The sequence below is a fragment of the Nothobranchius furzeri genome, chromosome 18, assembly GCF_043380555.1.
Source record: "Nothobranchius furzeri strain GRZ-AD chromosome 18, NfurGRZ-RIMD1, whole genome shotgun sequence".
NCBI classification, from domain to species: domain Eukaryota; kingdom Metazoa; phylum Chordata; class Actinopteri; order Cyprinodontiformes; family Nothobranchiidae; genus Nothobranchius; species Nothobranchius furzeri.
In genome coordinates, this window is record NC_091758.1 from 8,918,124 (window position 1) to 8,935,237 (window position 17,114).

Consider the following 17,114-nt stretch of genomic DNA (forward strand, 5'->3'; position numbering starts at 1 on the left):
ATAGACAATTGTGATTAAAAATGTTAAGAAAGAGAGAGAGTGAATAAGAAAGAGGGAAATCAGTGGATCCTGAGGAAGGTGGAATAGGTAGAAAGAGCAGAACAAGGAGAGGGGGATGAAGGTCCCACCAAAGCCTGAACAGGTGAGTTTTAGGAGACCACTGAGTCCACTGATCTCAGGCTCAGGGGGAGAAAGGTCCAGAGTCTGGGGGCCACAGCAGCAAATGATCTGTCACCTTTGACCTTTAGCCTGGTGCTGCACAACCAGTAGGCTTTGATCACTGGACCTCAGGGACCTGCTGGGGGTGTAGGGACTAAGAAGATCACCAATGTAAGATGGTGCTTGTCCATGTAAGGCCCTATAGACCAGAACCAGGATCTTGAAATGAACCCTGAAGTTGACTGGCAGCCAGTGAAGCTGGAGGAGAAGCGGGGTGATGTGGGTGTGTTTGGAGGACTTGGTCAGAAGCCGAGCACAGGCGTTCTGAACCACCTGTAGACGGTTCAGGGAGGTTCTGCTCAGACACGTGAAAAGAGAGTTACAGTAGTCTAAGCGTGAGGAGATGAAGGTGTGGAGAACTGTCTCAAGTTCAGAGCGGGACAGAATGGGACTCAGCTTAGCAACGTTTCTGAGATGGAAGAAGGAAGAGCCAACAAGAGAACTGACATGAGAATCCAGGGTGAGAGCTGGGTCAAAGGTCACACCACGATTCCTGACAGAGGGTTTAGTGTGAGCAGCAAGATGATATTAACATTAACATTTATTAATGCTTAATAATGCACTAAGTGATGTTAAGGACCCTGGTTGTAAAGGGTTACCTTTACGTTTCATTGTGAGGAACTCGCTGGACCAACGAGGCAGCTTTGAGCAGCTAAACAGACTGAAATGACAAGGACTTCATTTTTTCATAAATCTAAACGTCTGTCTGGATTTTTTCTGAAAGTAAAGTAAAACATCCAGTTCCTCACCACCAGTGTGGCCTGATGTTGCAGCAGGGCGGACTGAGAGGTGGACGGGTCGGTGGTCACGGCACACAGTTTGTCCTCGGCTTGGGAAAGCCACAGCAGCAGCAAACGCAGCGCTTCATGGAAGTCCTACAGAGACGGAGGGACGTTTTGTTTGGGAGTTTTCTGGGATGTGAGTACGTGCAGATGGCACGGGCCACGGTTTCTAACCTGACACTGCAGCAGAGCCGAGCGCAGCCTGCTCTCCCAGCTCTCCAAACCACAGCAGGCCTGTGACCAGCTGTGATTGGCTGAGCTCAGAGCCTCCTGCAGCTCCTGGAGCTCCACACTGTCACCCTGCAGGAAGTGACGCGCGCTCAGGTTGACGGAGATCATCAGACACTTGAAGCTGTCAAAAGTCCTCTGCATCTCCTTCACAAACCAAAGACAAACCCTTCTTTAGAAAACCACAGCTGAAACCTCCATTTTCTTTTCTGGTCGACTTCGTAGTCACCTTCAGCTTCCTGATGTTGATCTCGACATCTCGGATGCTGGTGGACGGTGCGATTCGCTGCAGCCTCCCTAGCTCTGGCAGCACTCTGCCCAACCAGGAAGTGACATCACAGAGGTCAGAGTTGAGCTTCTGCCACTGCTCCAGGTCCTGCTCAGTGCTCCGATCACTGGTCTGTGCCTTCTGCAGCTCCCAGCGCTCAGTCACACCTGAAGAGACATCAGTCAGTCTGAGTAACAGACCTGATGCTATTCTAAACGATCGTTGCTGTCTGAGTCGAGGGTTGCCTAAAAATAGGAACATCTGCCATCTACAGTAGGTTAGTAGATAATAAAACTACATCTGGTCTTTTGTTCACACCTGTCCTGCTGTGCTTGCTGACCACGCTGCGGGTGAGACCTGAATCTTCAAGCTCCTCGTCATCATTGAGGACCAGTTTGACTCTCTTCACACTGGCGATGCTGTTGTTGCACTCGGACATCAACTTATCCTGTGCAAACACAACGTTACCAGACGTTATCACGGACATGATCTTTGGAATCATCTGGAGGCGTGGCGTGACTGCGAGGTCTTACGTAGCCACGCTGGTGCAGAGGAACGCCGCTGGTCGGAGACGGGCTCAGCCCTTCCATGATTTCTCCAGGAAGCCACTTTCTTTCCTTGGACCCGGGGTGGTGCCAGCTGGGTGGGTCTGTCACCGACTTCACTGAAGTAGAAGAAATCAAGTTTGTCGCAACAGATCCACATAAATGAATGGAAAATCAAAAGCTACAGCCACGAACGCCAAAAAGCAAGACACGCTAACAAACATAACCCGGAAAAATGTTCTAAATCCTGAGAGACTAAAACACAACCATGAGAAAAACATGATCATCCCAAAAACATTCAGTAGCTTCATGGATGATCTTCTGTAATCACCTGACAAAGCACTGTAGAAGGTGACATCTTCATCATCCTCATGTGATGAAGATCCTCCCACATCGACGGTGTGGTCCCACTCCAGAGGGATGGAGTCGATGCTGACGGGGGTCTCTCTACCGGATCTCTCTGGAGGAGGTACCAGGAGGTGGCACATGTGCTGTCCTCCTGAGACGACCCTTGTTGCCGCTGCATCTGCCTCCTCCTTCCTTCCCTTTGTCTCTGACCAGGATGTTACGTTGGACACATCAGGAAAGTTGTACAAGTCTGTGTCGGGGTCGGACGTCTCCCTGTCGTCATGCAGGACCTGCAGGAAGAAGAAGTCAAAGACGTGAACATGGCTGGAAGTGGCTTTGTTCTACCTAAATAAAAGCGGAGAACCTGCTACTGACCGGCCTCTTGTTCACGAGGCGGTGGTGGAAGCGAGCCACCCTGCCGAACACCTCCTGACAGTAAGAGTGCAGCTCCTCCAGCTCGTCCTCGATCAGCACGGCATCAAGAGGAGCGCTCTTCTGGATGAGGTTCTCCCCAAACACGATCAGAGCATCAATCTTGTTGGTGTTCAGCGTGATCTCCTGCTGGAAGCCCTGCACACGGGACACGAGTGACACCAAATGTCCCAAGTCACGGGCCCCACGTTGGACAGCCCTTCTCCAGGACTCCGTATGTGGAGTTGTAGATGTGAGAATGTTCTTAAGCATCTCCGATATTGGATGAAACGTCTTCAGTGTTTTTAAAGTCTTTTACCTTTAGTTGTCTCATCTTGTCTTCAAAATCACTTTCAGAGAAGTGCTCCACGTTGGTGAGCTGGAGGTCCATCTCCGTGAGCCAGACTAGGATTGCCTCACGAGTTCCTTCAAAGTCTTCTCTTTGAGACGTGAAATGCTTCACAGGACAAACAGACACTGTTTAGAAAACAGACGTTATTCATGTGGACATTTTTCATTATACCGTAAATCCTCTAATACAGGCCCGGGCCTGTATTTGACTCAAGCTCATCAAGCTCCAGGCCTTTATTGGAAGGAGGGCCAGAATAAGAGGCAGGCCTCGATTTCTATTCGAGCAAAATGAACTAATGGTTCGCTGGAGTTTTTGACAATTAAAATTGCGCCCACATTTTCAAAGTTAAACACATTTCTTTTAACAACGGAAGTTTCTGCTTCAGCCCTCCCCCCCCTCCCCCTGCGCAGCGGCCGCAAACTCATTGATGCACCTGCAGCCTCTCGGAGTTCCTGCTGCTCTAAACATTAAAATAATTATTTCATTTTCTGTTCCTCACTTCTGATTACCTTCAATGGTGTCTGTTTGTTGCAACCAGCAGGTACAAAAACTATCTTGTTTTAATTTGACTTTTTTCTGTCCTGTCTGTTTATTATCTTCCTGCATCTCCTCTCAATCCTAAAGAAAAACTGCTACCTGGGTTCATATATATTCACCTTATGAGTTACCTTTGAACTGCAGTTCTAAAAGATCTACCGACCACAAAAACAATGGGGTGCGCGCTGCTCTCCGGCCGCATCAGTGATCGGTGCGTCACCGGAGGACAAAACAGGTGATGCGCCTCGATCCACAGCAGTGAAACGCATCAGACACAAATAAAAGAATAAAAGACAGAAAACATAAAAGGAAATGAACCGACATGAACGATCGCGTGTTAAATTAGTTTTTGAGGTGGCGACATCTGATTTGATAATGTTACTGTGGCCGTGCTCAGGACGCAGATGTCTGGAGCACGTCAACAATCAGAGCTTTGCATGCGCAAGCTGGTTAAGGTTAGGATGGGGGTGAGGGGAAGGTTAAATTGCAAGAGGGAAAAGGTCACTATTTGGTTAAATGTCCGTTTTACGGCGGGTGTCAGTACCAACGCTCTGGCACAGCGCGTTGCCCCCCCGATGCGCAGGAGCTTGTCACCTGCTGACAGCAGGCTGCTGTCTTTTCCGAGGACTGCATCTTGCCGGTCATTATCACGTGACAGCGACTAGTCGATGACAGGCATAAAAAGTCACTATAGAGCGGGGAAGTCGACTAGTTCATACAACCCCTGCTACAGCTCCCCAGTGTTCTGCAGCATAATCAGCACGTTCTCTTTGAACTTGATATCAAATTTTCGCCTCCTCTTCGTCTCCGCACGGTTAAAGTTACCCTCGCGGTCTATCACTGGCAAATCAAAAGTGAGACGGATGACACAACCGCCCCCATACTTGCTTGTTACCACATTCCACCCGGCCACAATAAAAAAAACGGCCATTATTCACCTCTGCTGACTCCAACACCGGCCAAAATATGATACCCGGCAGTTAATTAAATACAGGCCAATATTAGAGGATTTACGGTAATCTAATTACAGTTCCATGGACATAAAAACTGTCCACCGCCAGCACAGATCTACAGAGTATCTGCCTCAGAGACATCTCCTCAGCATCACGTCATGGTAGCAACAGCAGCTTGTGAACACGACGTCTCCTGATCATCTGAAAGCCGACCTAAATCCCAACAGCTTAGGGCGGAGCCAAGCACAGGAAGGGTTTCTGTTTTCTATCCAACTTCCTGCTTTTACTTTAACTTGAACTGCTCCTACCTGGAGCACCTTAAACAGGGGGAGGGGGTAACGAAACTAGCTATTGGAGGACCTTTGACCCCTGGTCCCACCTTGAGTCTGCGGAGAACAGACGCCACCCTCTTCTGCAGACAGTCCCAGCGCTGGTTCCCATCATGCACCATGACTCGGAGCTTGCTGGCAGCGTCCGTGCGGTTCTCTCGAGCCAGACGGCGGTACTGTTTGTTGACCAGCTCCAGCTGAGTCAGCCGCTCGTGAACCTGTCGCTGGAACGCCTGCAGAAGAAACACCGACCTGTGAGCAACGTTCATAAACCTCGTCTAAATCAAGCAAACACGACGGAGTGACCCAGACCCTGTTTCTGTCTCTGGTTTTGGACATTCATTATAGGACACTAAGAAACTAGAGTCGAGCCAGCTTTCCTCCGTCCTTCTGCATCAGTAAGCCTTCAACGCCCTCAGCTTCTCCGACTTTCCTTCTTTCGACCTTTTTGGTGGGATCTGAAAGCTGCATACTGGAAGCGTCCCACCAGGGCTGCAGTTGTTCAGGTGCTTGTCTACCATCATGCTCAAATCCTGATGCATGATGCGATGACTGGCGTCTGATGTGGAGTATTATCCCTAACCCAAAGACCACGACAGGACTGTGTCGATCTCTTTACCTGGGGGCTTATTTGGTATCATGTTAGCGTTAGCTCATTGTTAGCACTACCATGGTGATTCTTGACACGAGTCCACCTGCAGCATCCCGTACAGAATTAATCCAATAGCTCAAACAAAGTGAAAAATATAAAAATAAGCGTCTGACCTCAAACTTCTTCAGCTCCTCTTTGGCGCTGGTGTAGAGGACGTTGGCAGACTCGGGGTTGGCTGCAGTCCGCTCAGCGGTCTTTAGCCACTCTTCAAAGTGAGAATAGTCACCCAGGAACTTACACCACAGACGCCACGTCTCCTCGATCCTGAGGCGCCGCAGGAGAACACTCATAAACTCAATTTTATTACTTTCATGAGGATTTGCTGACTTAACATGCTAGTATTGTGAATCTGATTTTCAACAGAGATGTGTTGAAATAAACGTTAAAGTTTTAATATTTTGATTGTGTGGTAATGTTTTTACATATTTTGTATTTATCTCATACAGTCTTCTTCTGAGATGTTTTGGGACTATTCAGAAACCCAACGGTCTGTACTCTTGTCTGCGTCACCTCATCCGACGCTCCATGGACATGGCACAGATGTTCCTCCAACGGCGGTCCAGGCTGCGGGTGGTCTGCAGGATGGAGTCGTTCTCCGAGTCGCTGCCACAAGCATCGGCGTCATGGAGCAGAACGTCACACAGCGTCAGAACGGATGCCACGCACTCCGTATGCTGCTCGATGTCCCGTTGCAGATCCTGCAGGTCAGACAGGGCAGATGACTCCTTCTGTGCTTTGTGCATGTAGGATTCTCTAGCATGCTATAGTAGGGATGTCCCGACCAGGTTTTGTTGCACTTGAGTCCAAGTCCGAGTCATTTGACTTAGAGAATATTCCGATACCGAGTCCCAATCTGATACTTTTGATACATAAAAAGAGAATAAATAAACTAAGGAACAGATCCAGAAAGTTCCTTATTTTTATTTAATTAACTTCATTTAACATTTAACAACTCCGTTAACAAACAGAACAATCAAGTAAAAATAACAACAAATCTTTACTTTTGGACTTTAGTGCAAGAACAAAAAAGTCTAATATAAAAAAACAAATAGCACCTTAACTTAAAATACTGGGTAGGGGTCTATTTGGCCTTGGCCCCCAAAATGCCTTGATACGGCCCTGGGCGTAGGACTGAGTGTTGAAGTTGATCTTACTTGAAGGGGCGTAGCGCCAAATTCTGGGCCCTTGGCATAGGCCACCTAGATGGGCCCCCATGCTCACTTGCTTAATATCGCTCATGCACACTTGTTGTCAGGCTATGAGACGAGATAATAAATATGATCTTAGTTGAGCAAATACAATCTCAGTGCTATCTGGAGAGAATGACGGCCCTGCTGCTGCTGCTGCCATGTGGTTCATGATGCTAATACTGATTTACATTGTTACAATAATGAAATGTTAAATCACACTAGATCAATTGCAGTTCTTGCAGAAAGGCTGTTTGAATGCTGGATAGCGTAAACTTTTAGCTGAATCTGCGTAATAGCTAAGCTGAAGCTGAAAGTAAGCAAAACTGTCAAAATGAGCCGTTTTGAAAGATTTGGAAGCAAAAAGCACCAAAAAGTGAATCAAGCACAAAAAGTAAGTGAAGAACGGAGAAAAATATCCTAAACAGCAGAAAACTGACATCTGTGAACATTGTTTAAAAATCTGGACAGCAAAAATGTCTAAACACGTGTTGTCTGAGTAGGACTAGTTTCACTGTTTAACTTTTACATTTAGCTGAACTGACATGAGCAGCATAAGCCGAATTCAGAAACTGATTGCTGAAGCTGCTGAATAGCTGAAGTGAAGCTGAAACTAAGCAAAACTGTCAAAATGAGCTGAATGTATTTAAAGATTTACAAGCAAAAATCACCAACAAGTGTAATAAAGTTAAAAATGTAGGTGAAGAACAGAGAAAAAAATGCTCAACAGCAGAAAACTGAAATCTTTGAACTCTGTTTAAAAACTGGACAGTTGAAATGTTTACACAGCTTGAGTAAGAACAGTTTCATAGTTACATTTTCACAATTAGTGAAGGATTATTCTGCTTAAATAATTATTTAAATATAAAACTAATGGATTGTGTCAATGAAAATATTTAATTAATTAATAAATCATATGTCATTATTTCATGATTTGATTCATTGTTTCAAAGTCTGTTCATCAATATTGATTTTTATCATCCTCTCCCATAAAAGTCAGTGGGCGGAGCTAATTCTGATAACAAACATGGCCGCTCCCTTTATGAAAGATTCCCTACAGGTTGGTGAACTATTTTAATCCTACCAGATAAAACAAAATCTGGTAAAACAGGAATTTCCTGTTTGATCCAGATCTGGTCAGCAGTGCTTCATCTGTACAGGTGTTATGTAGAAATGTGTAACACCGTCCAAACTGTGTCCACACTTCTCTAAACCAGTTCCAGCCTCAGGGTGTTCTCCTAATACAGCATACAAATGTGAATGTACTATAACAACAATGTCTACCAGTGAACTCAGGAGACACTTTAATGGTGTTGTTGAGCCAACCAGATGCTTTTACCTGCTACAGTGAACCTAAAACATCTTCTGTTTAGCAATTCTCCTAAAACACTACACCTTGGACTAGAGAAAGAAAAAGATGTCCACTGGGTAACACATCTGTACATAACACCTCATGTAGACGGAGCCCGTGCAGGAGTACTTCTACAGATATTGTGTATCAGTGAGGAAACTCCTCTTGTACTGTTTTACCACTGATCCTGAGTCAGCTGCCGTTTTATTTGTTAGATTAAAATATCTCTAACCAAGTCAATAAAAGCCCTCTAAGGTAAAGGACCCGCTGGAGAACCAGACGTCTCGTCTCTAGTGGTTTTATCCTCGTAAAACATAAATAAATGAAGTATAAGCGGCCATGTTCGACCTGAGCCTTGCTCACTGACGGTGATGGATAGGTTGTTAGACATAACGCCACCATGATGAACAAACCATGAAATAATCAAACAAGTCATGAAATATCCATTTATAATTTTAATTAATATTTTACTCATGATAATGTCAAATATTTAAAGTATTTATTGATACATTTAAAAAATGATTTAATGCTTTAGTTATTTATAGAATTGCGTCACTTTTGGCTCTCCATACCTTGCAACAGGAACTCGTAATAATTAGACTATTCCTTTTTCCAACTTTTATTATGGTCCATAATCTATGGCTTAAAGTCAGTTTCCTCCACTGTGCCCTTTGGGCTATTTTCATTTAGTCGAGTTCAAGTAGATAATCTGGGATTAACGATGCAGTTGTTAGGTCTGTACTGCAGGATGACACCGGCTACTTCACATTCCTGAGATTACAAGGAATCCATGGATCCTAAGTTATTCCTGATCCATGATTAGGAAGGAGCTGGAATATCCACACAGAGCAGACCTGTTTTCACTGCGAGGTCCACCGTAATCATTCTAATAATACTAATTATTTCATAATTGATCTTAATGGTGAAACGAAAGGCATTAATCACTGAACATGAATGCAGCTTTCAGTCTGAGAGCTAATATCTCACCTCTCTCCTTGGAAAACCTGATCAATAAGGGAACTTTTCCTCATTTTCTGGAAGCCAGGTTTGCTTTGTGGGGAAGGCGTGACTTTCTGCTGCCTCCAGCTCTGGCTGTCCGCGTGTCTCATTGGCTGTAGCAGGCTGCAGCCTTAAACACTTAGCACGTTTCTAAGGGGTGATGGATGCCTCAGAGATAACTCACTTATTATTTTTAACCTCTTCATCCAGGTAAAGGGAAGTTTACTAAGTAAGTCGGGAAAAAAACCCACAATGAAACATTTTTGTGGGGCAGGGGCGTTGGACCCTCCCAGTCTGACCCCCTGCTGACTTGCATGATTATAAATGATTGCCAACATGTAGTGGGACAAAGCTACCTACATTTTATTTTCAAGAACTTCGTCTTGTTTTCTGGGTTTTTATTTTCCTGTCTGCCTCTGATCTTCCGGCCTCTCCTCCAAAAAAACGGCTGCCTGACTTTCTACTTTCCCCCTCAGAAGAGACATTTGAACTGAGCAGATCAGAGCGTGCGCTGGCCGGGTGCACCAGTGAGGTGGAGTCACCGGCCCACGGGTGATGAGCTCTGCAGCGGCACCAATAAAACACACTTACCAGAGAATAATGGGCCATTCCCATCTGTACCGGGTCGGCCCGGGCCGGGTAGACCCAGTCGGCCCCAGCCTGGCCCGGTTGATTCCACACATCCTTGCCTTAAGCCCATGTGGGCTGATTCCACCCACCAATCAGAGGCTTGCTCTAATGGAAGGTGTGAATTTGCTGTCAGCAGTGGGTGTGTTGGCCCTGGTCGGCCTGAAGCAGACCCCCTCGAGAAGAGGGCTGAGAATGAGCCTTGGTTGGCCCGGAAAAATACCAGGCCACCCAGATATGTAAACAACCTACGCTACCCGGCCCGGGCCGACCCGGTACAGATGGGAACGGCCCATAAATGAATGACCGTGTTAGTGATGCATGTTTTGAGAATGTTACGGTGGCTGAGCGCAGGACGCAGCTGCCTGCAGCGAGAACAATCAGCTCAAAAGAATCGCCACCACACAGAGTCCATATAAATAATGTAATGCAGGTAAACACAGGACCTCTTCCGGGCTCTCTGACTGAGTCCGGATCAGGAAGCAATGCCGATCCCGATCGAGTCTGAATCACGTGATTGGGACCGATTCCCGGTCACGTGATCAGATCTCGACATCCATAATAAGTAATTGTAAATTTTGTATTAAATCGTCATTAGTGTTAATCGCATGTGTTTATAGTCAGTAACTCACTTCAGCGTGCTGATGAAAACACGTTCAGTGAAGCGACTTTAATAAACCACATCTGTACTTTGACACCAAACTGCTGTGTGTGTGTGTGTGTGTGTGTGTGTGTGTGTGTGTGTGTGTGCGTGTGCGCGCGCACAGCTCCATCTGTAGAGCCTGACAGCACTTGTTGTTGGTTCCTATTTGTTCAGTTACCACTCTCCTGGTTGCCGTGGTAACCACTGAAAGCTTTCACAGCTTCTCCATCCAGGAGTCATTTCAGCCGTCCCTCATCCACTAATGGGGAGACCTGCAGCCTTTTCTGCTGAACAGGAGAAGTCCCGGCTCTTTCAACAAGACTGCTTCTCCACGTCTTTTTCACTGTCACCAATTTGGATTTCTGTCTCCGTTTTTCACCCGTCTCAATTTCTTTTCCCCCTAACTGGGACCATTTCCCCCATCAGCGAAAACTCTTATTTCTTCAGGCAATTTTCTGTCCAACATGTTTCTTCAGCTTTAGAGGACATGCTGAAACGTGAAGTTAAGCAAGTTGTTTACAGCCATCTTTACTGTTAAAATCTAAACAAATGATGCTGCGGCTCCTGAAACACGTCTTTGTGCCCAACAAGAGTTCTCAAGTGTACACTTTAGTCTTCTTATTAACACCAGGAAGTCTCAAGTCTGGAGCAGACTCTCCACAGAGTGATGAGCGGCAGCTAAGTGCCTTCAGCCATCTTTTCGGCATAGCGCAACAGAGCCAGGAGCCAACACATCACTTCCTGTTCTCACTAAAAGGACAAAAGTACTGAAAGATCACATCTTCTTCAACTTGTGGATGAAGATTTCTCCCCCAGAACCTTTTTAGCCCTCCACCTCTCTCCAGCTAGCATCTTTTAGCCCTTTAGTAGGGCTGACAACAAACGGACTAAAAGGCTGAAGTCCATTTCCTTTCTGGCCCACCTCACGAGTCCACCTTCTCCGTGCATTTACCGCCCCTCGGCTCAGCGTGCCAGCTCGCTGCCTCACAAACAGCTCTGTTCTCGGCGCTTGCTGGGATTTTACTTAGCTGCACTCTTCTGTCGGCCAGCTTTCGGACCCCGCCAGGGTGGCTGTAACAGAAAGACTGTGGGACCAGGCGTATCTTGTGAGCCTTTTCTCTGTTTCTCACTTTTGTTGTGTTGTACACGGACTGTGCTTCACCATCACAGCATTTTGTTTACTTTTGAATTAGTTTTGATTAGTTTAACGGTTCTCTGAAGCGCACTGGGACCGACCGCTTTCATTATTTAGGGTTCTTGTTGCTTTTTAACAAAGAAGTACAAATTGTTGGACTCTTGTGTTTTGTGTCGTTTACATTTCAGAGTTAGCTCTGAAAGGCTAATGAACCCCCTTCAGAATGAGCTGAATCATTTACAAACTGCAGGTTAAACAGACTTTCTGCTCTTGTGTCAGAACAAAAACAAACCCTGCCACTAAATCTGTGTTCCTGCTGTCTGTGTTGCTCCTCTTAAAGCCGGGCGTACACTGTGCGACTTTTTCACTTTTTTGAGCCGATTTTCCACTCGTGCGAGAAGCCACGACATCGGGGCGAGTTTTGCGCTGAGCGGTCGTGTAGTGTACAGGGGGTTACGAGAGGCGATTAACACCACGTGACCAGCTGCCGATCAGCAATCGTGAGGTTGCACGGACTTCTGGCGTGTTTAATATTTCGCTCGTCCCTCGTGAGGGTATCGCACTGTTGAAGTGGCGCTGCGAGCAGCTGCGACCCAAAAAGTACCAGAACCGCTCACGGCGCATGCGCAATCCTGCATCAACGCCGGCCGGTCGCTATTTCCCTAATAACACACGTTGTTCGTTTTTGTTTCTACACGTTTTTTTTACTCACAAAGATTGTCAAGAAAGCGTGTTTGTCGTGTTCGTGTCAAATTAAACTGATCACAAAACACAAATTTACTTTCTTTATTTCGTTTTCCTCATCCAACCCCCATAAATGGCCTGTATTTGATATAGCGCCTTCTAGAGTCCTGGAACCTCCCAAGGCGCTTTACAACACAATCAGTCATTCACCCATTCACACACACATTCACACACTGGTGTGTCCTCCTGCAGCACTCCCGAAGGACAACAGGCAAGACAAGACAGAAAAGTCTGACGTGTTGAGTAAAAACTGCTATTTTTAGCACATTTTTTAGGGCCGACGTGTCGCTACCAGACGTACAGTGTGAGCAGTCAGGTCGCATGCGAGAACTGGGTCGTGCAGTGTGAGCGCATGACTCGTGAGATCTGCTCTGCGAGGAAGTCGTACAGTTTGAGCTGAAGCTGAACGCTGCGAGTGAAAAAGTCGCACAGTGTACGCCCGGCTTTAGGGCGTAGGAACCGGGGGGGGGGGGGGGGGGGGGGGGGTCCCCCCAATATTGAATTTGTTCCTATGCCCGTGGCTCCTTTACACATAAAACTTTACGGGTTTTGATGATCATGTCTTTGGCTTTGCTTTTCCCACCTGATGCTCAGCAAGTTTCTTCTGAATCTCGTTGCTGTGACAGACGCTGTAGACCACCGGTTTGGCCAGTTCTGCTTCGATACGAGAGAGCCACGTCCGCAGGTTGCTCATGTTTTTGTCGAGCTGCTGCACAGTCACCAGCGTCTCCTTCAGTTTCCTCACCCTGGCGAGAAAAATGCGACATGTAACCAAAGGTTAAAATGGAGACTTTATAAAAACTAGATTTTTTATCTGGGTTTGATTATTGTTGACTAGATGATGCTAGCACCTGTTGTGTTTTTGAGGTCAGACGATAACGATTTTTCTAATCGTGTTAATTTAAAGCTGTGATGGCATCCAACAGCTACCAGCATCCTTCTCTGCCAGACAACAAGACCGACTTGGCCACAGCCAGAACCAGATCCTCACATCACAGGAGTGGCTCGTCGCCACCGCCAGTGCAGAGAGGCACACTGACCTACATCTGACGCAGAGCTGGGTGTTCGTCTCTGAAATCCAGTTTAGCCGTCAGGTCAGTGACCTACATTGGCTCATTCTTCCCCACAAACCAGCACAATGCAGGGAGGAGAGGTGGCAACTCTGTTATTGTCTAAATGAAGATGATGAAGCTTCCGGCAACATTCCAGCCTGCAACCGTCTACTTGAAGTCAAAAAGGTGACAGGAAAATGCACCTTTTAGATGAAACCTGAGAATCGTATTCCAACGACTGGATTCAAATGACCTTTACTCACAAATGATAAAGTACATACTAAATCCAGACAGACTAGAGCTGAGTTTAAAAAGGTGTCACAGAGCTGATGGTAAGAGTGCAACGATCAGCACAAACATTGATATTTTTATTCCTCCAAAGATTATTCTCAAGAGCGGTGTTGATGAGATCTAAAGCTCCACCAGAAGACCGTGCAGGTTTCATGCAAGTGCAGAAGCTTAACGATGCAACCACCAAACCAACGCAGAGACGAGCTGCGTCTAGTTCCTACTCATTTCAGTTCATGGTGTGAAAAACATCTAATAAGAGCGTGACTCCTGGGTTCTGATGCTGCGGTAAACATGTTGCTGTCATGCTGTAAGCTGCTAATGCAGCAGTTTGCATGCATCTGTGGCCGTGCTCTACACGCGTGAACGCAAGCAGGAGGCTGTGCTTGGTGGAGGCATGGTGGGAGACGGATGGGTGGAGAAACCCTGCAGAAACAACAGCGGTCGGCTGTGAACACCAACACACCGGCTGTCCTCACACACATCGTGTCTACGCTGCTGCCTCGTTTAAACCGACATTCATGCATGCAAGCTGAATTGAATTTGCTCTAAATAATGCGATATGTGTTTCCCTGCCTGTGTGTGTTTGTGTGTGCATGCACTGAGAAATCCCACCCCATCCCCCGCCTCTCCCTCGTTATCATAACAAAACATCTGATCTGCTCCGCTTCCACCCATCTGTTCACCAGGAGTGCCGGGCTCCATATGGGACCAGGATCGGTACTTACAGGCTGGTGAGGCGGAATTCCGTGGCTGTGGCTCATCCACTAGCAGGAATCAGCCCTCCATCCCTCCCCACCCTGCTCTGCAGTCTGCCCGCCCCTCCACGGTCCAGCCTCCTGCGTCCAGCTGTTTGAAACAGCTGGACGTTTGAACGCAGCTTTTAGACATGCATGCAGTCCCACTGACAAGATTTAGTTGAGTCATCTACTTTTATGTTTAAATATATCCCCAGCTGGTAAAGAAACAAAAATATATATGCTTATTTGTTTTATGAAGCATTTCTCTTCAACACTTTTGTTCACCTCTGACATTTTTATCAATTAAAAGTTTTTTTGCAGTCAAAAAGGAAAAATGACCAAAGCAACTGATTTTGGAGAATCATTTCTGCAAATACTAGAAGGTCCTTTATTCCACAACTCCTACACAGAGCTGGGTGTTGGTCGCCACTGAGTGTCAAGCAGGGAAGCATTAGGCCCACTGTCCTGTCCTTTAGTGGACACACTTTTCAAACTAGATACTCTGCAAACGCTCCAGACCTCAAACATCAGGATGAGAAACAACATTCTGTAAGGAGAGGTGGAGGAGTAGAGGCGACGTGCCCCGGGGATCTGCTTTAGCTCGTACAGCGATTACAGGCGCAGTGGTCCTGCTGCTGCTGCTGCATCCAAACGCAGACCCCACCCAGCAGGGAACCCCAGACTGAAACTACCGATTCCTCCTGACACAAGCCACCTGGGGTTCAGAACACTACAAGCAAGTGAAATATGTTAGAGCGCTGAATGATTAAATATACAGCCGGTGATGGAGAAGGTGGCTGATGATAACATTCACAGCCACAGAAAAAAAAGTAACCCTTTTAATGGGCAAACTCTTTTGTTCAAGAGTTCAGATAGATGGTTGCTATGCAGATGTCCAGCTGGGGAAGCAACACCTGCTGCGTGAGACATACAGTGGGATACGAACGTCTGGGCAGTCCTGTTAATCTTCACCATGTTCCCGTAAACAGTGAGATTTGAGAAGTGAAACAAAGTTTACAGAAAGTGTGCAATAACTGTTTAAACTAAATTAGGCAGGTGCATAAATCTGGGCACCACAAAAAAGAAATATTTAGTAGATCCTCCTTTTGCAGAAATAGCAGCATCTGGCCGTTCCAGAACGTTCTACATGTTCCTCTGCACGAGTGCCTCAGTAGATGCTGAGCAGTGTTTAGCATCGTTGTCTTGTTGAAAGATCCAGCCCCGCTGCAGCGTCAGCTCTGTCGCTGATTCCTGGACACTGGTCTCCAGAATCTGCTGATTCTGAGTGGAATCCATGCATCCTTCAACTTTAACACACAGCCCACAGCATGATGGAACCTCCACCATGTTTTATTGTAGGTAGCAGCTGTTTTTCTTGTAATGCTGTGTTCTTGTTCCTCCATGCATAACACCCTTGTTCTGCCCAAGTAACTCAGTTTAGTTTCATCAGTCCACAGCACCTTATCAATGAAGCAGGCTTGTCCAGATGTGCTTCAGCAGACCTCAAGCAGCTCTGTTGGTGCTGTGGGTGGAGAAAGGGCTTCCTCTACATCACTCTCACATGCAGCATCTCCTTGTGTAAAGTGCACCGAATAGTTGAACGATGCACAGTGACTCCATCTGCAGCAAGATGATGCTGTAGGTCTTTGGTGCTGGTCTGTGGTTGAATGACTGTTCTCGCCATTCTTCATTTGTGTTTATGTGAGAGTTTTCTTGGTCTGCCACCTGGCGCCTGAACTTGAATGTGCCTGAGCTCTTCCATTTCCTCAGTATGTTCCTAAATGTGGAAACAGACGGCTGAAACCTCTGAGACAGCTTTCTGTACCCTTCCCCTAAACCATGACGGTGAACAATCTTTGTTTTCAGGTCATGTGAGAGTTGTCTCAGACCCCATGTTGGTGTTCTTTAGAGAACATTCAAAGAGGAGGGAACCTCATGATTAGACCCCTGAAATACTCTCATAACTGGATTGACCTGTGTGGAGGTCAAGGGTCACTGAGCTTACCAAACTAATTTAGAGTTCTAATAAGTAGTTCTAAAGGTTTTGAAATCCATAAAATGACAACAGTTCCCACATTTATGCACCTGCCTAATTTAGTTTAAACAGCGACTGCACTTTCTGTAAACTGATCTGTAACATCTGTGCGTGTCTCCTGTAAGATATGTTTAACAGAAAACAATAATCTAAACAACCAACAACTTATACAGGAAAATCATGAAGATTTACAAGGCTGCCAAATCGTTTGCATGTACAGAGACTAGGACTGGGAGTAGTGGGTTCAAAGCCAAACTTGAGGAAAAGAGGGTAACCATCAACGCTATGCCTACCAATGGCCAGATTGCCATCCCACAGAAAATCTTCATGCGGGAAGGGGAGAAGCAGCGGACAAAGCCATCTAGTACCAACCCTGGTGCATTGGATGGGGCCCGAGACTGGGATTTGCGTGTAGACCTCAAACAGAGGCTCACCTTTCCACCCGAAATTGCTGCAACCAACCTGCGCCCAGACCTCGTCCTTTGGTCAAGGTCCTGCCGGCGTGTCTTCATTGTCGAGCTGACAGTCCCTTGGTTGACGAAGCATTCGAACGAAAGTGGCTGCGGTATGCAAGCCTAACAGCTGAAGCAAAGGGGAGGGGTTGGAACGTGAAGGTGTGGCCAGTGGAAGTGGGATGCAGAGGTTTTGTAGCCAGTTCCATAATAAGGCTTTTGAAGGAAGTAGGGATC

At 46.5% G+C, this 17,114-nt stretch overlaps 1 protein-coding gene across 4 annotated transcripts in view; it reads right to left on the reverse strand.

Moving 5' to 3' along the window:
- LOC107391651 (nesprin-2) overlaps nt 1-17,114 on the reverse strand; it is an 81,979-nt gene that overhangs the window by 6,465 nt on the left and 58,400 nt on the right. For all 4 annotated transcript variants that reach the window (XM_054742058.2, XM_054742059.2, XM_054742060.2 and 1 more), the window contains 12 exons: nt 12,894-13,056; nt 6,135-6,322; nt 5,738-5,888; nt 5,023-5,205; nt 3,121-3,258; nt 2,766-2,960; nt 2,374-2,680; nt 2,031-2,161; nt 1,816-1,945; nt 1,459-1,664; nt 1,176-1,376; nt 969-1,094 (listed from right to left, as the gene is read on the reverse strand). In XM_054742058.2, the coding sequence (XP_054598033.2) occupies nt 969-1,094; nt 1,176-1,376; nt 1,459-1,664; nt 1,816-1,945; nt 2,031-2,161; nt 2,374-2,680; nt 2,766-2,960; nt 3,121-3,258; nt 5,023-5,205; nt 5,738-5,888; nt 6,135-6,322; nt 12,894-13,056 (2,119 nt within the window). The remainder of the gene's footprint in view (nt 1-968; nt 1,095-1,175; nt 1,377-1,458; nt 1,665-1,815; nt 1,946-2,030; nt 2,162-2,373; nt 2,681-2,765; nt 2,961-3,120; nt 3,259-5,022; nt 5,206-5,737; nt 5,889-6,134; nt 6,323-12,893; nt 13,057-17,114) is intronic.